At 42.1% G+C, this 22,945-nt stretch overlaps 1 protein-coding gene across 1 annotated transcript in view; it reads right to left on the reverse strand.

Annotated features, from left to right (window-relative positions):
- The window catches only part of STK39 (serine/threonine kinase 39), a 157,613-nt gene that overhangs the window by 58,725 nt on the left and 75,943 nt on the right, over positions 1 to 22,945 (reverse strand). The window contains exon 14 of the mRNA XM_025206469.1: positions 22,640 to 22,707. Coding sequence (XP_025062254.1) covers positions 22,640 to 22,707 — 68 coding nt within the window. The remainder of the gene's footprint in view (positions 1 to 22,639; positions 22,708 to 22,945) is intronic.

Raw genomic sequence — 22,945 nt, forward strand, 5'->3', positions numbered from 1 at the left:
AAGCCTTAGGGGCCCAGCAGGAAACGTTTGTCAGCAACAACACCATTATCACCAGAAACTGAAGCCACCCCCAGGACTGCATTGGGTTACACATTCAGGACTAGCTGTCTATCTTCCACTTTGCGGGCACATGAGATTTCTGCTTTCTTCTGGCCTTTCTCTTAAGCTATGGTGGAAGCAGACAGGAGGGTCAAAAAGGGATTTTTTTTTCTTTGTTTAAGGGGAAGAAAGCTGAAAAAAAGAACCTATTCTCTATGGGTGTTTTTATATGTGCTTCAGGGGTGATGGGGGGTACACTTAATTAGATTGGCTCTGAGAGCTGCTCTAATTAAAGTGCTAGAGTGTCTCGTGCGTTAGTGTCCCCATTCTTCAAAATGGCGGTGGGGCGCTTTATCTAAAGCTCATTGAACAAGCTTTAGTTAAAGCGCCCCCACCACCATTTGAAAGCACAGGGAGGCTGATACATGAGACATGGAAGCTGGCTGGAGCGCGCTAATTAGCATGCTCCAGCAGACTCAGTTAAATCGCTGTAATTACAGTGTGTTGGACCAACCTCCCAGCAGGTGTACAAACACCCTACAGTATTGTATTCAGTTGAAAAAGACTGTCCAGGCAAGAGACTTCAACTTGCTCAAATGCAGCAGCAATTAAGGAGCTAGAAGTTTCTGCATAATCTTGTCTTTGATCACTTGGTGCAAGGAAAGCTCATTTGTACCCTCGGTGGCTGAAGTGCTCTAGGGAGCATCAAGACCTCTTTAAGAAATCAAGCGTAAAATGTGTGTTGCCACCTCTCAGAAGGATGCAAGAGAAGTTTCTATGTTCCTTCTTGCATGCTCCATTAGGATAAAAGGGTTACTTTTAAGATGCATAACTATGTGAAAGTAAACAGACTCAGGCCATACTTTAGAACAGGTCTGTATATTCACTCTTATACTTAAGGGTATCCACACCAAAGGAGTCTGGATTAGTGGAACCCAAGGTACAAAGACACCTGTTCTTCTTTGGGGATTACTAACATGAGAGTTTGCAAATAGAACAACATGTTCCTGGCAGCTGAAGCAGAGAATCAGCTGGGACAGCACCATTTGGCTTCCTGCATCAGTCTCTCACCTATCCTAGTTAGCACAAACAAACAAAGCAACTCACATGTGACAATCCAATTCCACAAATCAAGTGCTGAATCTAAATTCCTGCCTGAGAAGAAACTTTGTATGGAATCAAGAACTTAAACACTGTTCTGCTTTGAAATGTGTTTAAATCACCATTATAGAAGCCAAATCCATAATTAGAAACAAGACATGAATAGCCTAAAATACAAGGCGGAGCTATACTGTATTTATGCTGCCCCACTTCACTTACTGCTGTAGTTAAAAATACATGCTGTAGTTAAAAAAAACAAACAAACACTTAAAGTATCTCCTCATTTTGACTGCAGTACATCCTAGAACTGTGTTCATCTCTTCTCGTTTCCAATTTTCATTCTACATGGCAGGGCAAGAACCTTTTTTGCATCTTCTGGGTTGTTTTGTTTTGGAGTTTTTGGTTAAAACTCCACAAAGAAAATTCAGAGAAAAATAAGATAATTTATTTAGAAATTTAATCCAACTTGATATATATATAAAAAAGACTTGGCTCACGTGTACAACCTTGGTTGCAATATTTTTTGACACTGTTAGCAAAGATCTAGCACAATCATCGCAAGTGTGGGCTGGAGCTACAGTGACAGACCTCAGGTAGCAGGGGAGGGTCCCAGACTGGGCTGGTGTGACCAAAGAAAGCAGGGAGCTATATCTACATTTCAAAGCAGAACCTGTAAAAGGGGGACAGGACAGGAGAGAGAAAGACACTGAATGCATGAGAGTCATGAGGGATATGCAGTACGTGAGGGATATGAAAAGCATGCTATGGTCAAGGCATGAGAGGGGAAGGAGGAGGTGCAGATTCATCTATAAAAACCGAAGCAGAGATGAGGCATGTGGGATGTCTTCCTCATCACCTAAGACAACCTGGGGATCCCCCAGAAAGACATTCTGAATACCTGGCTGCAAGGGGAGGATTCTGTCCCCAAGATTACGTAAGACAGGGGCTGGCAGTTATTTTGGACGGAGGGCCGCCTACCCAGTTCTGGCAGGCGTTGAGGGCCGCGTGGGTAGCCCCACCCCCTGGTCACCATCTTGGGACCAATGTTCCAGGGCCAGCACCAGTGGGGCCTGGAGCAGGGCACAGGCTGGCAAGGGTCTGTGGAGCCGGGCTGAGCTACACCAGCAGGGAGCGGGGAGCTGGCCTGGCTCCATAGAGCCCCTGCCAGCTGGGACCCCACACTCCTGCCACCCTGCTCTGGGCCCCACCGGCACTGGCCCCAGGGCACTGGTGCGGGCCCCATGCTCCCGCTGGCTCCCCACCCACTCACTCCCAGTGCCCCCCAACCCTGCGGTACAGGAGGGGGGCAGCACACAGCCCCGACCCTCTGCTCACTGGCAGGGAAGAAGCTGGTTCTGAGCGTGGGGAAAAGTGGCCCCTCGCCTGCCCCATGGCCAGCGCTCCCTGCTGCAGGCACTCGCAGCCCACGCTGGGCTGTCCGGAGCAGGCACAGGCAGGCTGCAGGTGGCTGCAGGGCGGGGCACTGGCCATGGGGTGGGCGAGGAGCCACTTTTTCCCACCCTCAGCACCAGCTTGTAACCCTCCCCACTGCCAGCCTGGCAATGGAGCTGGGTTACAAGGTGGTGCTGAGTGCCAGGGGGGAGAAAGCAGCCCCTCCCTGCCCCATGCCCGGCACCCCACACGGCAGCCACTCACAGCCCACCTTGGGCTGCCCGTGCCTGCTCCGGACAGCCCTGAGTGGGCTGTGAGCGCCTGCAGCGCGGGGCGCCAGCCGTGCGGCGGGCAAGGGACTGCTTTTCTCTGCGCAGGGAAGGAGCCCAGTGAAAAGCTGAGCATGGAGGGAAGCAGCCCCTCCCCCAGTACCCAACGCTGCAGGCGCTTGCAGGCCACATGGGGCTGTCCGGAGCGGGCACAGGCAGCCCCAGGCGGGCTGCAAGCAGCTGCAGCATGGGGCACCGGGCATGGGCAGGGAGGGGTCGCTTTCCCGCCTGTGTTCCTTCCCTGCCTGGGGTCTCCTCCCCCCACCCTTACCTGTGCTTCCTGCGCTGGGGCAACCATGTAATTTTTGACAGGAGCCAAGGGCAAAGAAATATTAATTTTCCAACTTTTTTAGGGGCCCCACGAGCTGGATAGAATGGCCTCGCGGACCAAGTTTGGCCCACAGGCCATATTTTGCCCACAGGCCATATTTTGCCCACCCCTGATGTAAGAGCTTTTGGTTGTCTTTTTGGCTTATTATGTTGCATTTTAAGTTAGACTAAGTTATGTATGTTGTTAGGCAAAATCTTTCTGTTGTTGCTGTGTACTTGAAATTGTTACCATGAAACATCCTGTCCCTCACTGAAGGGGTAATAACCAGAGAGTAATTCCCATAGTCATCTTGCATTGGTGATTTCAACTATCGTCCATGTGAACATACTTGCTTGAAAATGCTATCCTACAGAACAGACAGAAACTAGAATTTTCCCATTTATCTTTTACTGTTTCTCCAGTGCACTGTTTCTATTCCAAGGCTACTATAATGAGTTTACTGTCCCTGTGGATGGTGATTTACTGATAGTGTGTCACAAAGTCAATTTTACCACAAGATGGGTTATCAAGGTTTGGTTTACTTTTGGCATTAAAGGAAACCCTGATAAAATGATGCAATATACTTGAATTAAAAAAAAGAGAGAGAGAGGAAAAAGTATAAATCTGTTTTAAAAAGTCAACTGAAAATACACTGAAAATGGTCATGTATTAACTGTTTCTGCTCTGTCCACTGAATTGTTAAAGAACTGCGATTACTACAATTTTAGATATGGAGCCACTGTATAAATACTGTCCATGGAATGAAATACTGGAATGAAACATGACATCTTCAAATTACTTTCATTATTTTTAAAGGAAATGTACTGCTGTGTCCACCCCATTCCATTTTACCTCCACTGAGTCTCCATGTCATCCTCTGTGTATAGAGTCTCATTTGCACCAATGGAAAATATTGCTTGCAAATGATAAGAAACACTCCCTTCTCACATCTTCAAACATGGGCTCAAGTTCTCAATGTGTCTGTGTGTCTAGACCAATTGCCTGCCTGGCAAAATTATTGCAAGTCCTAATGAAGGAAAGCATCATTATGCTTTTGTAACCTCATGGTTAGATTACTGCAATGTGTTCTCTGTGGGGCTGCCCTTGATGACTATGCAGAAGCTGCAGCTAAGGCAGAACATGGTAGACCACCTTTTGATGGGGGTGGGTCACCAGGAGCACATAACTCCAGTCCTGCAGAATCTGGACTGGCTTCCAGTAGCTTTCCAGGTGTACTTCAAAGTGCTGGTTTAGACTTATAGGGCACTTCTACACGTGCTCTGGAGTTGTTGGGGTGTGGTGGAGGTTTAATTAGAGCAGCTCCGAGAGCCCCTCTAAAGTGACACTGCATCTCCTGTATCAGTGTCCCTGTGCTTAAAAATGGTGGCAGGAGTCAATGATGGCTCATTCGACAAGCTTCAGTTCAAGTGCCCCTGCCACCATTTTTAAGTGCGAGGATACATGAGATGTAGGAGGCTACTGAAAGGGAGCAATTGCCATGCTCCAGCAGACTTGATTATTTGCGTCTGCACTTGTGAATAGGCACCAGTAAGAAGCCCAGCATTATGGTGCATTGCCATCTCCAAGGTCAACCGAGAGCAAGTCCCTGCAAGAACCATGAGCATGCGAAGTGTTTGGTGAAAACGCATGCAATGTCATTCTTGGTAGTCATTCCTCACCCCTAGAACTCTTTTTCCCTTGAAGCCCACCAGAGCCTGAACACAGACATCTTCTGGAAGCGCTGTAAGGCAGTCTTATTTCGGCAGATATTTAGCAAGTAAGGTTAAGCTGGGATACTGATTTAGGGAGTTTTGTTTTATATTTTATTTTAATATTCTAGTTGCTTTCATGAATTATTTGGACTCTCACTATAAGCCACCATGAGTCTTTGTTGGGAAGGGCAGCACATAAAGTCAAATAAATAAACACAGATTATTCAAGCAACATGCTCATGCAGACACCTAACTTGACACTTGTGTTTCATGATTTTATGAATCAGCGCCCTAAATGCTTTCACACTGAATATGAGAATCTCCACATATATAAACTGGAAGGATTCTGTAAAGGAACATTGACCGTCTGAGGCTTTGCTGCATATGCTGTCACACTTGAGATGTAATTAACCAGTTAAACATGTTAAGTAGTGACCTGGCCATACATTAATGCAGGGGTGGGCAATTATTTGGGCTGGGGGGCCACTTAGCGAGTTTGGGTGAGCTGTTGAGAGCCGCAGGGGGTATGAGGGGGAAAGAAAGATGCCAGTTGATTATACTGAGCCCACTGACCTGAGAAGGGAGAACTGCACCCCACCCACACAGCTCTGCTCTGCTACAGCCAGGGCCAGGCCAGGTCACGCAGCATGCAAACTCCTCTGCCCCCTGCATCCATCCCCCCACCAAGCCTGCCTTCCTGCTGGCACTGTGTAGTCCTGGCACCGTGGCCACCAGCAGCCATGGGACACAGGGGGCAGAGCTCTCCCTGTGGCCAGCATGGACTCACCTTCTAGTGGTGCCACAGCAGCAGTGGCTCATCACAGCAGGTATGTGGTTAGGATAGCTACTCAGTATGCTAAATCATGCCCCATCCCATGTGAGCTCGGGTGTCAGGACTGTGCAGCTGCAGCGTCAACAGGAAGCCAAGCAAGGGTGGGGGATGGGACAGAAGAGTCTGCATGCTGCAGGGCCTGGCTTGGCCCTGGTTGCAACAGAGCACAGTGGTGCAGGCTGCAGCCTTCCTTCCTCAGGGTGGAGGCCAGTAAGCCAGATAGAATTAATTGGCAGGCCAGATATGGCCTGCTAGCTATATTTTGCCCATCCCCTACATTAGTGTGTGATAAAACAAGGAATAAGCCATACATTTATTAAACAAACTACATGTAGTAACTTGTGGCTGGTTACCATAATGCCTTAAATTGCATGTGTGGCCAGGCTGATTGGAGCTTCCAGCCTTGGGAGCACATGGGAGCCCTTGACTCCCATGCATTTCTGAGGCTGGGAGTGCCAATCAGATGACTGCCCCTCAGCCTAAGGGGCAGATAGGAGTCAAAAGCTCCAATGTGTCCCTGAACCTGGAAGCCCTGATCAGCTGCTGCTCCCACCTGTGGGGGCACACTGGAGTCCTTGACTCCAGTGATCCTTGTGACTATATGCACCAGCTGATCTGTGCTCCCAGAGTCTGGGGCACAGTGGAGACTTTTTCAAGTCCATTGCACTCTGGGAGCTGGGAGCAGCAGCTGATTAGGGCTCCCTGTCTTAGAGGCACATTAGAGTCAAGGGCTCTGGTGCGCCCTTGGTGCTGGGAACGGGAGTCAGCAGATTGCTGCTCCCAGCCTTGGAAGCAAATCAGAGCTCTTGACCCTGATATGCTCGTCAAAGTTGGAAATAGGGTATGACTAACTTCCTACTTGCCAGTGCATTGGCACTATGGTGTGATGGGGATCTGATCCCTGACCCCACAAATCGTGCCTCCTGTCATGCACGTATAGCATGGCAGGAAGCACAATTATTGGGACTGTGCATCAGATCCTGTGGTGCTTTTCCTAAAGACACATGGTTCTTCTGAAAAGGTTTTACACAATTTAGGTCAGTGAAGAATGAAAGGGCATTTACAGCAATTTCTGTTATAAGCAAATTGGATGCATAAGGCGTAAGCCCATTTCTATCAACTTCAGCAGAGCCAGGATTTTACTTTTTGTTAATAATGTATGCTTTTGGAAGCCAAAGTGAATTTTGTTGCTTTCCTCAATGGCTTTGGAACATGCTCTATAATTTTCCCTTGCCCTATGTATGTTAGATACATGCTATTAGCGAGGGTTCAGATTTTTTATATAAAAGTTTAAGACTCTGAGCTCAGAGTCTTAAGACATTTTAAAAAACTGAAACAGAATGTTTAGTACCATTTTTGGCATAATTTTATTACCAGGATTTTCTTTCCTTCTTATAAATGGTCCAATTCTATGACCAGGATTTTCTTTCCTTCTTATAAATGGTCTACTAACATTCTGTTCTCTTTTATTCTTATTCTATTAAGTTTTCTGATTATATACTGCTTAGAGAAATGGTAACCAGGACATACAATCAGAGAATGAGATAGTGTTAAGAATGTTCCTGGATAGTGGGACAGAAAACATTTTTCAATTAAAGAACAGCTATCTCAGAGGTCCTTGAAGACTGCAGAATGTGTTGTAATTAATTATTGTATGCTTTTTTAGCATCATTTCATAACTAAAACAGTATTTATTCCTCTCTCTCTTTTACAGAAGCACTGCTATTTTTCCACAAAGCAAAGTGGCAACATACAATGTAATAAGATACATTTTAATAACCTGTGTCTACCAAATAATGCTTTCAAAGTACTAGACATTATTAATACTTGAAAGAAACCACATCCTCTCTCATTAGGCTGCTGAAACTGATTTGCTGAAATTTTTTAATTCACAGATTGCTCCTGCCCATCTCAAACATATACCTGCCCATTCAACCACTGAAAATTGGAGCTACAATAGCTTTAATGTTGGTTGTAACAATCATTATTAAATCTGCACTGTACAGTATATGGCCACAAATAGAAGGCAGCTAGTTACCAACTTTCCAGGTGTTTCTGGACAGCAGTTAAGGATGCAAGTAGGCGCAGCGTTATAGTTATTTTGCTTCATCTCCTCGCTAAACTTCCTTACTGGCCATTGTAGGCTGCTAAACAGATGGAAATGAAGAGGTCAGCATCTACAGTGGACATTTAATTGTATCATTTCCTTTCTAGAAGTCTAATTTAGTATGCATGGCTCTCTTTAGAAGCTCAGTTCTTTGGGCAGTAAAAAGCACATGGGTTATCTATTTAATTCCATTTAATAGGCAACAGATAAACACTCTCCACTTGTGTCCAGTTTGAAACTCAGACTTGTCCTGTCTTTTCCTGCATTGCTCCCAAGTGTTTGCTTACATTATACCCAGTTTCTCTGCAAATACTAGTCAGAGCAACGTTTTAGAAATAAGTAAATACATAAAAGCTATTCTTCAATTAAAGAAAAAGAACAAAGAAAAGCTTGATAAAAAAAAAGCAACTTTCATTTTAAAAAAGTACTTGCATAAGTAAAACGGGCCATGAAATTTTGACTTATTTATTTATTTTTACCAAGCAGGAGAAATTTCAATCCCAGGAGCAGGCTTTCTTCTCCTGAACAAGCGGCTTGAGGTATCTGAAAATGGTTTCTAATAAGGAAAGTGCAAAAAACCACTTTATGCCAGTGATGTAATTTATGACAATGAAGAGGGCAATTGTTTGTGCACATAGGAAGTTGATCACCCTTTATTACGCATTAGAGCACCTGCTGCAGTTGTAGATGGCTTTCTTGATTTTGTCAGGTTAACTATTCCCTTTGGATTAGCGCTGTGCAAGGGATCTTTGTCTCTGTGATAAGTTTATCATAAAATGATTGCTCAATGAGCACAGTTTCAGCCCACATTAGCTGTGCGACTGAACTGAGACACTTTCTTCTTGAGTGACAAGAGATGCACTAAAGCGTCAAATGTGGATTTAAAAAGTCAAAACATTTACCCTTTACATTTTATGCTTCTGCATGCTTGTGCATAAGAGCAAGAGATAATAATGATCTGGCATGTTGGCAAGTTCCTCAAGTACAGAACTGTGTGGTGACCAAGCAACTTAAATCTACATTCCAGTTCTCCTGATCTGTTTTTCACACAGTCTGATAGTTGATAGGACAATTGGATTAAACCCATTTTAGAAAGGGCTGGCTTGGGACAACACACTCTAGCCAGGAACCCCAGGGTTTTAGTCCCAGTAGGAGCACTGGGATACCCTAGTCAAAATCTCCAACTTTGGCTGTCAAAAAGATGCATGTGCTTTTTCAGCCACGGACTACAGTTTCCCTTGGGCAGACAGGAACCTAGACATATACTTATAACTACAAGGCAGGCTGAATAAAACTGGATTTCCATCTAATTTTGTTTAAATAAATATAATTTTCTTTCAAAAGAAGTAAGCCTATTTAAAATGTGAAACAATGCTACAGCTTAATTTATTAATCGCTTAAAATTTAATATATGACCCCTTTGCAAATGTTAATACATACTGTAACAGCAGTTATACACAAACTAGAGGAAATCACCTTTAACTTGAGGTCAATTCAAGCTTTATAAATATTTCACAATATCATGTTCTTCATTGTGTGTCTATATTTTCAGACTAATGATCAAATACTGGTATTTCCTTTTTCTGAATTGTAAGTTCCTCCATGTTCTGTTCTACAGAAAAAACTTTTGCCTGAATTACTTTTGATTTTAGATTAGCTAGCAAATACAGGGTCTTCATAAAGTTCTTGTGAACTTTTAGACTTTAATAACTTAGGTCATAGGTATGATGGAAACAATCTGTAAATGGCCTTTAAAAGCAAATTTATTATAGTTTTAGGACAACTAGAGTACACAATGCTAGACTTCAATATAACCACCATCCATCATGATACAGTGCTCAATCCAATCTTTCAACTCCTTGAAAACGTTTCCCAGTTCCTCTTGAGTTACTGCACTAATTGCATTGGTGATCCTAGCCCTAAGTTCCACCAAAGAACGTGGTTTTGACAAGTAAACTACACTTTTAACATGTCCCTATAAAAGGAAATCCAACGGCAACAGGTCAGATGAACGAGGTGGCCAAGCAATTGGTCCATCTCTGCCTATCCACTTATCTGGGAAAACGTTTAGGAACTATCATACATTCAGAGTATGCTGGCACAGAGCTCCATCTTATTTAAGAATAAATTAGTTATTACTTATGAAGCCTAGCATTGTGTACTATAGTTTAAAACTTTAATAAATTTGCTTTTAAATGCCATTTACAGATTGTTTCCATCACACCTGTAACCTAAGTTATTAAAGTTTAAAAGTGCACAAGGACTTTATGAAGACTCTGTATAGGAAGGATGTTTTATTTGGGCTAATTTAAATTACTTGCTTTGAATTGGCAGGGAGTTGAAGAACCATGAAAAATTGCTTTTTTCCTTAAAAAAAAAAAATCAAAGATCTACTAATTCTAAAAACCTGAAAGGCACACAAACAGATGTTCAAAGGTAGTTAGACATGTAAAGATACAATTGGGTGTCAAGTCAGATTTTCCAAAGCACCTGTGTTCCTAATCCCTATTTTATCTGTACCTGTAGCTACCAAAATACCTTGGATAACTTGACTCATGGAAATCGGAAAATAATTCACCAGCAATTAATAGTTCCTTGTTCAATAAAATAAGTTCTATATGTAAAACTCCTTTTTGATAAACTTTCTTGGTTATTCAGCATAAGGTTGAAATCCATTTAAGAAAAACTGTTAATTCACTCTTTCATTTTAATTTAAATGCAGATTGACAAGGCCCAAGTAAAAACTATCCCCTACTAAGAAGTGATTTATTTATCATTTTGAACATGATACAAAATGTAAACTGTAGAATCTAAATACTGAACTATACAAAATTTTATAGAGTATTCTCCTAGTTAGTCTTCACACAAAACTTGGGCTATTTCCTTGCATATCATCATATTTTAATACGCATGCTAACGGATAGAAATGAATCTCTCTTCAGGAAAACAAAATGCAAGCGCAAAGATTAAAAATAAATAAAGACCAGCATGCAGGATTTAAAAATCAAGATTAAAATTGGAGATTTAAAAATAAATAAATAAATAAAATAAAATTTAAAAAAAATCAATCCTGCTTGGTACAAACATAAAAGTTTAAACTGTGAATTGATGGAAGAATCTGAAGGTAGGATAGTGCTCATTACAGTAACCATGTGTGCATTTGGCTTCAGGGCTAAGATTTTTGCCATTGATTTTGTTTATGCGACTAAAGTTTGCATAAAAAATGAGAGGACCTAATTCTTACTCGATCAGTCCCTATACTACATTGAAGGAGAAAAGGAAGCCATACATTATTTTCACATTATAAGGCTTTCAGACAGCTAAGAATATTATACATTGATTTTTAATAATCTAACACATTGATTTCAGTTCTTGGTTACCATTCACAAAAATGTAACCAGAAGTGCCTGTATCTGATGAATGAGATAAATCCTCAGCCATTCCTTACGAAAGGACTAGAGTGAGGAAAAAACAATTCATAAATGTTAACAGAGGTAGAGTCCCATTATCAAAATAATACATTGCCAAGAGGTGCTAGGTCAGCACCACTTATTCAGTTTTCTCTTAATAGATTTATTTTACTAGTAATGATAGTAGCAGGTCTAATACTTCAAGATATTTTAAATAATTTTATCCAAAGAATGAAAAGTTGCTACAACAGATATTATATACTTTTAAGTATTATAGCTGGGGTACAAACTTGTCAGGTTAGCAGTAATTTGATCCATTCCATGAAATTACAGGAGGCCTGCTTTCTTGTTACAGGGTCCATAGCTACTGCTCTGAACTAAGGAAAGGACCTCCTATGTTTTGAAGGCCTTAGTACCTGAACTGAAGTTGGCAGAATGGTCTGTAAAAGCAGGCAGATCCAACTGTCTTTTGTTCAAGATAAATCAACTAGCATGGGGCAGTTTCTAGAGGCTACCTGCATGCGTCCAACTTCTCTAAGGGCCTTCTTGCATTGGAAACCTAACACATTTTATTTAGATCAGTCTATGTCTACACGTGCACTTTAATAAGCATTAGCCTATTTTAATGCACATTAAAGGGTCACAAAAAAACGGTGCTCTTTAGCTTATGTGCATTAAAATAGGCTAATGCACCTTTTTCTAGTGGAGGTACCAAATATAATGTGCACTACCTAAAGTGCACTGATGAAAATGTAGAAGCACCCAGTAAGTCCTACCACAGTTAGAATGTATTCTAAGCAGTCACATGGTAATGCTTGCTACAACCTTCCAAACTGGACCTCTGCTGCTGACAGCAAATAGAAGGAAGCATGGGAACCTAAGCCCTGGAGAGGATGCTGCCTTTGCTGATGGATCCTGCTAGTACCCTGGGATCAGAGATGGTTGGAGACTTCAGTGCAGTCCCAGGGCTAGGACCAAAAATCTGCTGATTGTCAGTCCCAACCACACAACTGGATCCAGTGCAGTGCAGGGCTTGGGATGGCAATCAGCTGATTTACTGACATCAACTGATTGCTGGTCTCAGTCCTGGGACCCCACTTGAGTCTTAAACTGGTTCTAGTGCAGTTCCAGGGCTGGGACCAATAATGAACTGATTTTTGGTCTCAGCCTCAGGATTGTACTAAACCTGGTTGGAGATTCCAGAGCTGGGACCAACAATCAGCTGATTTTCCATTTCAGCCCTGGGACCTGCCACAGTCATAGCCAGTTCTAGACTCCCATTAGGTCCTGGGGCTGGGACCAACAATCAGCAGATTGTGAGTCTAGCCCTGAGACTGCAACTAATTATATTATCTCCACAGAGTAGTCCAACATCAGCTCAACGTGTATTACTTAATGCAGCCTGGAAATGCTCCTCACTGAAAAAGGTATAACTTTGCTATGATACAATATATGATAAGAGCTCACCGAGCATGTGTTATCCTGCTTGAATACACAGATGATCAAGTTTTCAGTGCATTTAACATATGCTAAGGGTGTCATGTAACATGGCCCTAACAACTTGGTGAATCTTGCTATCATAGAAGGCAGCTAATATACGTGAAGTGCATGTTTGCTTGTTGCAATGGTGACCAAAAAAGCCCACTTATGCATCATTAAGGGAACTGAAAACAAAATGGAGAACACCGTCTTGCCATTATACAAATCCATGGTGTGCGCATATCTTGAATACTGTGTGCAGTTCTGGTCTCTGCAGCTCCAAAAGGATGTAGTAGAATTAGAAAAGATGACAGAGCAGCTGCCACACCAAGAGCAACTAAAAAAGTTAAGGCTCTTTAATGTGGAAGAAGGCTGAAGGGGATATGACAGATGTCTATAAAATCATAAAGGGTGTAGACAAATTGAACGAGGAACTCCTATTCACCAAGTCTCAGAATACTACAAGGGAGCCACTGATATCAAGAGGGGAAAGGTTTAAAACTAACAAGACAAAACAGCACATAGTTAACTTGTGGAACTCACTGCCACAGGAGGTTGTAAAGGTAGAGAGCATAGATAGCTAAGTTCAAAAAGGGATAAGACAAATTCATGGGTAACAAATCTATTAACTATTAAACAGAACAGTTGAAGCAATTTTCTCTGCCATCTCTAAACCAATGATGATAGAATGCCAGGAGGATAATGAACAGGGAATATATCAGTCTAGATGAGCGGTTCTCAACCTTTTTGGACTCAAGGCAGCCCCCTCCATAACTTTTGTGAATTGAGTGGCCTCTAATTTCAAAAACTAATTTGCATATTGCAGTGCTTACTTTCTTGCAGAGGGGCCAGGCAGTGTATGTAGGTGGATTGCCCAGGCAGGTATAAGCCTCAGCCTACACTTACCTGCTTAGCTCCTCATACTTTGTGGCACCCTTCAAAAGGATTTCAAGACACCCCAGGTTCCCCTAGCATTCTGGTTGGGAACCATTTATCTAGATCAGCGTTTCTCAACCGGTGGGTTGTGACCCAAAAGCGGTCTTGTGACCCACAAGAATATACAAAAGGGTCATGAGCAAACTTTAAAAATGTATTCTCCTTTAAAGGAGAAAAATGTGGGAAACTGTGACTTCTCCCTTGCAGGCTAGCAGAGTTCCAGCCTGTACAAGGCTGCTTGGGGGCCCCCGTACCTCACACACACACCCCACCTTGCCCCACACACCTACCATCTGGCCCACAAACTGGAGGCTGCGCTCTGGGGGTGGGGGCAGCAGGTTGGAAGTGAGGGGCACTGGGCCACGACTGGTCATCAAATGTTTACAGATGGGTCCTGGTCCAAAAAAAGTGGAGAACCACTGCTCTTGATGTACCTAATTCAATGTTCTCCCTCTTAAGCAACCACTCCAGCAACTGTTGGAGACAGTTGGGCTAGATGGACCACTGGTCTGATTGATTATGGCGCTACTTATGTTTTTGGAATCTTTCATACAAAACTGAATTGTATATAATTTTCTTATACCATAGCAGAAGGATTCGAATTTAAGCTTTAATTGAAAGAAACAACAGCTACATTATGGCATGAGAAGGCAAGTAATAAACATTTCACTTGGCCCTAGTAACTATTTTAGGCTGGCATCACAAGTTGCCTAGTATTTGCTGCTTTTGTATCAGCTGTGCAGAAATACTAGAAACAAAGGCACAAAAGTTCTTCAGAAAAGGATCAAATCACACAATTTCACATGTGAATGCTATTTTACTGTACAAAGATTATTCTAATAAAGAAGTTCTTTCTCTAGATAAACACAAACAAGCAAAGTGCTGTTATAAACAGTTGTTCCTTATTATTTGTCCTTCCATCAAAGCTCCAGATAATTATACAACCTAACTACCCCATTTTCAAGTGCAGTAAGCACATGGAAAGAACTCCCCCTTTTTGTACTGCCACAGGAAGAATTCATCACAAGAAGTGCATTAAATTAGGTCCAGAGACATTACAAATCTCAGTCAGTAAATTATCTGCCTGTCACTAGATCTAATTTAACCTTTTTTAATTGCTTCAGAACATTTGCAATTCTTAACTCTTATCCACTAACAAGTCTTCTAATTTAACATGAAATTTCTTTTTTATTAATCTTAAGTAGTCAAGCCCTTAGAGAGTGACCATCCCTAATCTGTACTGACATTAACAGTCTTTGGGGCTACTCTGGTAATTTTGAGTGACAAAGGATCCCCTTCCCCATCCATCTCAAAACAGTATGATCAATGAGTTAAATTCCTTCTGTGTCATCATTCTTTCAAAGAGCATCGTTTGCATCCCATGGAAGAAGAGAATTTGTTTCTTCCCTTGACCTGTGGATCACCTGCAGTGATTCTGAAGAATGTGGCACTGTTTCACTTGAGATTTGCTCTTTATGGATTAGGAGGGAGCCATGAGCCACATAATGATGAAAGACAGTCCTTTCACATTTCACTTTTTTCACTTTGCTATCTGTTGCAAAGACAGGCTTTAAGGTAACTTCAAAAAGCTGTTTGACAGGTAAGTACCATACTCCTGAGCAATGTGTAAAGAATACCTATAGACACTATGCTGATGCAGAAGTTCAGGGTCAAATGTCAATTAGAATCAGAAATGTGTACAGTGGAGATCTAAAGTGTGGCTTTACCAGTTTAACAGGTACTTGTAGGCTAAAAGAACCAACTCTGTGCCCCAAAATGCAATACGCGCAATACTTCTTCCCAGCATTTAGGATGCTTTCCAGCATTAACCCCTTTTTTGTGATCTGTCTTCTTGTCCTTATAACCACTGGAGCTTTTTTTTTTTTTTTTAAGAAGCGGTCATTTAGGACTCCCATTTCTGCTGTACAGGCAAGTTCATGCATCCTGGCTTTGTACTGCAGTCATCCCTTGTACATTCACTCAGTACGTGTCATGCCATCTTTCTACTGTCTTGACACCATGCAAAGATATGAGCTAGGTGAAACTAACTACATAGGATACTGGAAGCAATACAACTACATGAGCCCAGGTGGAGTTCTGTGCTAAATAGCCCTGCCAATGAGAATAAATTAGCCCAGGCAGAGCACATACTGTTTAAAGAACCATATCTATTTTGAACATCCCTTTATGGCACTACATCTGCGCTCTTCAGACATGCTCGCAGCACTGCTGAATTTACTTTTATTTACTTACTTACTCAGAACTTTTCTATTGAAATGAAGGTTTGTTTGTTTTTTCAGACAAATTAGTGGCAGTCTTTTTATGCCATTATATAAAAAAAGGGGTTATCATACATGTTCAAAGTTTCCTTCTGCATTTTCCAGTTAGATTGTATTCACGAGTCTTTGTTCCTTTTTATTGCCACCTCCTGTTCTGAAGTTATTTGACTTCATGTTCCTCCCATGGTGTGTAGTGTCCCACCCAAAGCCTGCCTATTGTTTTAAATATATGCACAGCAACTACTTCTCTCAGCCAACCTTTTAAGTTCGTTTGACTAAGATCATAGCCATGGCCTTAACAATACCCAAGCTTTTTAATAATCCTACCACATAATGCTTCTCAGTCCTCTAACAATTTAAATACTATTCCTTTTGCCACTGTTCCATAAAACTGGAGCTAAGGTACAACAGTGTTTAATTTAAGTTTTAAATCTTCCACAGCAGTAGTCACCAACCAGATCTTGGAGCCTCTTGTGGTAGATCTCAGAACCTCTTGGAGTCAATTTGAGGCTGGGGTGGGAGGCTGAGTGCCCGCATACATGCATGCGCATGCCCCAGTCTAGCAGGTCAGTCCATGGGGGAGGGAAGAGGTGGAGGCTAGATCGAGGCCCCTGCATTGAGGGACAGTGCCACAGAAGCAGGAGCAGGGGTAAGTTGAGCAGAGCCCTGGCTGGGTGGGACTTACCTGTGGTGGAGGCACACCCCCCAATAATTTTTTCTCCCTCTGCCTCGATCTGCACACACCACCTTCCCCCACCAACAGACTTGCCTGCTGGGCAGGGGATGGGGGCGGGGGGGCAGCAACGCATAGTAGATCTTAGGTTGCTTTTAAATGCCAAAGGTGATCTCCTGCTTAAAAAGTCTGGAGACCGCTGTTCTATAGAGTTCACAAGAAACAATGTATGTTTACATGTGTTCAAAGCTATCACCACAGCGAGCAGACATTGGTAATTGGTGATTGGAAATTGGTAATTTCCTCACTACTAAAGGATACCAAAACACTGGTGAAGTCTTGGAAAGGAAATATCAATATGTACATGCTATGACTGCATTAAAATCTCCAAATAATTTTGGATGCATTCCAGGTCAAAAGTCAACTGCCTTTTGGAAGCAAATATGTCCCAGGTGATTGCAGAATAGTCTCCTGAATACAATTTGTACTTTAAAAATAACACTGGTATATATTAAACATTTAATGCAAGAGGACTGAAAAACATTTTACAAGTTTTATACAGAATCACTTCAAGTATCACTGCTCAAGGTGGGAGTAAAATGTAGTAATAGCATACAACAGTTTAACACAAGTGTGTACAAAATACAACCTGTGGGCTGGATCTGGCCCACCAACTGAATGGACAGGCAGGCAGTCACCAATTGACTGTATCTGACTTTGATGCCTCCATGGTGTTCCACATGAGGCCAAGCCCTATCTACTCCTGCCTGGCACAGCTTGAGCTTTGCTACGCTCTGGCCTGCACCCTCCCTGTGCCCGCCAGACAACACCATCCCAGCCCAACACAGCGCACACAGCTTCCCAGCGGGGCTGCAACTGCCCGGGTACTGCTCAGCTTCCCCTGTATCCAGCAGCTGCTCCTCCTTTTCCCTGCCCCTGCTGCACCACTCTGGGCAGCAAGCAGCGCAGGGAAGCTGTGGAGATGCATGCCAGACAGCAGATGCCCAGACAGGCAGGAGAAAGCTGCAGCCCAATGGCTCCTGCCCCAGCTTCTGGCCTCCTTCCACCCACTTAGCTGCCCTTAGGTAGCTGCTTATCACACTGGGCAGCCAAGTGTGTGGAAGGCAGCTGGGACCTGGAGTCCTATGTGCTGGGGCAGAAGCTGTCCAGCTGCAGCTTCTACTCAATTCAAGCAAAGGTGGAATAACTGACTGATCCTATCTAGTCCAGTTAAAACAGGGGTGGGCAACTATTTTGACTGGCAGGCCACTTAACAAGTTTTGGTGAGCTGCCAAGGGCTGCACACATGGCAGGGCAGCAATGGCACTCTCTAAAAAAGAATTAAATATGAAGCAAGGTTAGCAAAAAACAAAATCAGATAGTCAAGTTGGAAACTGGCCAAACAATTACAAAGGGATCTTTAAAGACTGCTTGCATTTGAGAATTGTGAATTGAACAAGATATGCAAGAGATGGCATCTTCTATTAACATCCTTAATTCACTCTACACTAGATAGCTGGTGTAAAGTGTGCATTTCCCACACAACCAGCCCAACCCAGATCAAGCTTGAGAAATCTTAGGCTAGAAATAGATATTGCCAAATGAAGCGAATTAACAGTGTCAGAATGTCCTGACATAGCTGACCCACTTCATTCAGTGAACACACATTGTTCTTTGTCCAACCTATTGAACTTGCAGGACAACAGACCATGTGTTCTTTCTCTGCCTGCAGGAGTGGCCCTGATGATCTCCAGATCCTCAGAGATCGTTTGGGGGCACATCTCTTCAAGCAGGGAAAGCTGGAACACTCCATTGTGGTCTGCAGTTCTGTGGCTGGGACTGCCTATCACAGACATGCCCCAGAGATTGCCCTGAGTGTCTCTGGAGGTGGGAAAAAGCCAGGCAGAGGCTCCTAGGGCTTGAGGGCCTGATCTTGTACAGGTAATGTCTGTTATTTCCACCCTTACAGAACTGGAAAAGTACCAGATAATATTACTAGGACAGGGGTGTCAAAATTATGGCCATGGGCTGTGGTAGCTGTATCATGTGGCCTCTAAGGCTAATAGAGGAGCTGGGAATTCAGGGGCACAACAATGAGGAAGTGAAGCCTACTGCTGAAATTCAAGACACAATGCCCCCACTGGGCGCACACGAGTGGGGTGTGGGAATGACAGGTGTGGTAATCCCTGTAACTGCCACTAACCCTATTATAGCATCTGGATCCAGCCCATAAAGACCTCTGTGGTCTGAATTCGGTGTAGAGGGCAGGGAGAGTTTGACACCTCTGAGCTAGAAGATACACCAAGACTTTTCCATTATAAACACCAATCTGGAATGTTCCTTTAGTTCCACTGACATGAACAACTAATAAAATACAACACATTATTTTTATGACCTCCAAAGCTTGCTTAAAGACCCATGCTAAAAAACATACATTGAACTGTGTTGCAGAGGGAGCAAAGTGGTGATATGTCTTTCTATAGCATGGATACTTAGAAGAGCCTTGCTAACAGAGAAAGCAGCTAATTAATTCCTGTGTGTATTCCACCGCTAAGCATTTGCATTTTTTTTCCAAGCAAGTACCAAGGACATCTTTTTATAGTGAAAACTAAATTCAGGAGAAGCAATGGGCAATTTGAGAAGCATTTGTTGCAAACTACAAATAAAATGCCAACTTTGCTATATTCTGCACTTTGTGTACCTTTTGGGGGCTTAATATTCTGACTGCTTGAAGAACATGCTATTTTAAGATTTAGAATCATAGAATCACAGAAAATTAACATTGGAAGGAATCTAGTCAAACTCCCTGCTCAAAGCAGGACCATCCCCAGCTAGGTCATCCCAGTCAAGGGTTTGCCTACCCAGATTTCATAGATGTTAGGGCTGGAAGGGACCTTGAAGATGATCAAGTCCAGCCCCCTGCCCCAGGGGCAGGAAGTCAGATAGGGATGGAGGTTCCACAATCTCTCTGGGTAATCTGTTCCAATACTTTATTACCCTCCTGGTAAGAAAGTTTTGACTAATATCTGATCTAAACTTGCCTTGTTGCAACTTGAGACCATTGTTCCTTGTTCTCTCATCTCCAACCACTGAGAACAGTGTAGCGGGGTGGGCAATTATTTTGGGTGGAGGGCTGCTTATTGAGTTTTGGCAAGCCATCAAGGGCCACATGACAGGCAGCCAGGGGCAGATAAATCTTAATTTCCTAATTTTTTAGGGGCTCTTTTATAATGGCCTGGCAGGCTGCATCCTCGTTGGAACCACCCTTTAGGTAGCTAAAGGCTGCTATTAAATCCCTTCTCAGTCTTGCCTTCTCCAGACTAAATAAGCCATTTCCTCAGGGTGTCCTCAGAAGTCACATGCCCCAGCTCCCTAACCATTTTTGTTACCCTCCACTGAACTATCTCCAATTTATCTACATCCTTTCTGTAGTGGGGAGCCCAAAACTAGACATAATACTCCAGATGTGGCCTCACTAGTACCTAACAGAGGGAAAGAACCACTTCCTTTGATCTGCTGGCAATGCTCCTACTAATGCAACCCAGTAAACCATTAGCCTTCTTCATAACAAGGGCACACTGCTGGCTTATATTCAGCTTACTGTCCATTGTAACACCCCAAATCCTTTTCTGCAGAGCTGATGCTTAGCCAGTTGATCCCCAATCTGTACGTGTGCATGGGATTCTTCCGTCCTAAGTGCAGAACTTTGCACTTCCAGGCTAGGGACAGAATTTACACATAAACCAGTATAATGATCAGAAATTGGTTCAAGTTTGTAACATAACAGAAGTTCAGTGCACATAAACCATTTCAAAATGGCTGAAACCAGTTTAAGATAAACATGCATAGATATTAGTATCAAACTTAACTGATTCAGGTTAAAGCTGTTTGCCCCTAGCTAAGCAGGGAGGCATGCTCCAGCACTACCAGGACAAAAACGGGGGAATGCAGACATGTGGCTGCATTTCCAGAATCAAAAATGAAAGTCTGTTCACTTGCTTATTGCTTCAGTCTACACAGCTTAGACTAATCTGCAAAGATTGAATCTATTCAGCCTCAGGCTTTTTGACTGTCTGTACTTAGCCCTAAAGATTCTGGATGAAGTAGCAAGTTGTTAACATTTTCAGTTCTGGCATTCAGTGCACATTCACAATATTTATGTAACAAAACAGAGAAGCTGTTTTTAGACATTTTGATGGAGTTCTGTGTAACTGGGCTCCAGGTAGCAAAGGTACCTGGCTTTACAGTTATACAGATACAAAAAAATAAATAAATAAAAAAGTTCTAAAGACCTGAAGGAGGATACTTGCCATCTGAAAACTTGTCTAACACCTGTCCAACTCTACAGTGGTCTAATAAAATATAGCACTAAATAACCTTGCTTTGCACAAATTTTCTGGACCACCACAGCTAGAGCAACACTCCAACCCTACTATAGCTTTAAAATGTTTCAGTTAGGCTAATAAAAAGCAGTTATAATGGGTTCCTGTTTTTGTTTTTAAAAAACTGATCTACATATGCAAAAGTTGTTTTTCATCAGCTGGTATCAATTTTCTTGATATGAAGCCACCATCACGTTCCCCCCCCAACCACACAATATTAAAGGATTTTCAGAGCACATATTTAAAGTATGACTCCTATCTAGATTTTCAACTATATCCGTTGTCCTGGCTTCTCAGAAAGTGCTTTTTATTAGTAGAACATTAAAACTAGTTTGTGTCTTCCTACTTAAAATGGTCACCCACATGTTTTATTAAAATAGTAACAGACCCCAATAAGGCTCTTGGCCATATTATTCTATGCTGCATGCACACTTAGGAAGATACAACCAGTCCCAAAGAACCTATCATCTAAAACAGAGACCAAACAAGTGCGTCTGAAGAAAACAGGAGGATGGCAGAAAAAGAGAGTTATTACAATGAAACTGCAGTTAGATCTATGCAATACCTGAACTGATTTCAAGTCATGTGAAAAGCTATTTGCAAATAAAAGATTGGACTCCTATGCTACCCAGTCATTACTGATTGGGCAATTTCTTGTTGAACGAAAAGTTGGATCTTGGAAAAGGAATGATAAGAGGAAAACAGTGGATTTCTCAATTAACTTAAGGTGCCAGTTCCACACAGTTTGCCAGTTTCTAATGAAGTAGTTTATTTTATATTGCTTTAATGGATATGACATCATACACCTTTCAAATATCTGTTCTATGTTTACCCAAGAGTCAATCACTATTAAAAAAATAAATAAATAAAACAAACCTAGGGGTTATTTTTGCACTTGCTGTGTATTTGTGATAATAAGCATATATTCTTAACCTTACTCAAAGCAGAAGATTAGGATGCCTGTGAAAGACATAACTTATTCATCTGCATAAACAGGATTCAATGACAAGCTGAAGAGGATGTATTCCCCTCTAACTAAATCAGAGATTTAGGGAAAAACAGTTAAAAGCCAGCCAGCTTTTTAAAGAAAATTGTTCTCTCCAAATACAAAGCTATATACTTAAGTAATTACTATATAATATTGAGTTGTAAACTGACTTTCTTCTATTGCATGAAATTGAAGTCAGACATCACATTTGTATCCATTTCCTAAAAGACCGAATGTTCTTTCAAAATATATCTGTCATTTCTCCACAGTGGCTGATCAAACCTGCCAATGAAAAATGTTTTGAGCGGGCAACTTGTAATACAGCCATGGTTTATTTCTGTCAGAGGCTGACTGCTGAAGTGTGAAAGAAACTCATTAAAAATCTCTCACTGTGATCCTACATTGCAATGCGAAAAAAAAGAAAGAAAATACTTAATGAAGGGTACACTTAGCCTGAAGCTACATTCACATTCTGCTTTTCATTTTCCTCCATTTTAGTAAGCAATTAAAAGACAGCAATTAGTCATGGGAACACTATTCATACTGGTCATATTGGGAGATTAAAGAAGTTAATACTCATTTTATGTTAATATTATGAAAGCAATGAGGGAGATCAGGAATAACATAGCAACTAAAAAGGAATGCTAAGGTAAATAGAAGAATCTCTTACCTTAATCTTAAAACAAGATTCACTGCACATGGAACTTCACTATATTCATTACTAACGTCAGGCTGGGACTATTAAGGGAAAAAAGTAGCACACTATTACAATGCATGCCAAAGAGAAACACTGAAAGAGTTTCCATGTTAGAGATTTGATGTCAACATAAATTATTTAAAACATACCCTCTGACTCTCAAGCACCTTTTTAAGCACTTTTAATAAAGTGTTATATGTCTAAAATACAAGTGAAACCAGTGAAGTGGTCTGTGTATATAAATAAAACAAATCCACAAATTAGAAAGCTTAAGTTAGG

Source organism: Alligator sinensis, unplaced genomic scaffold (assembly GCF_000455745.1).
Source record: "Alligator sinensis unplaced genomic scaffold, ASM45574v1 scaffold143_1, whole genome shotgun sequence".
In the NCBI taxonomy this organism is placed as follows: domain Eukaryota; kingdom Metazoa; phylum Chordata; order Crocodylia; family Alligatoridae; genus Alligator; species Alligator sinensis.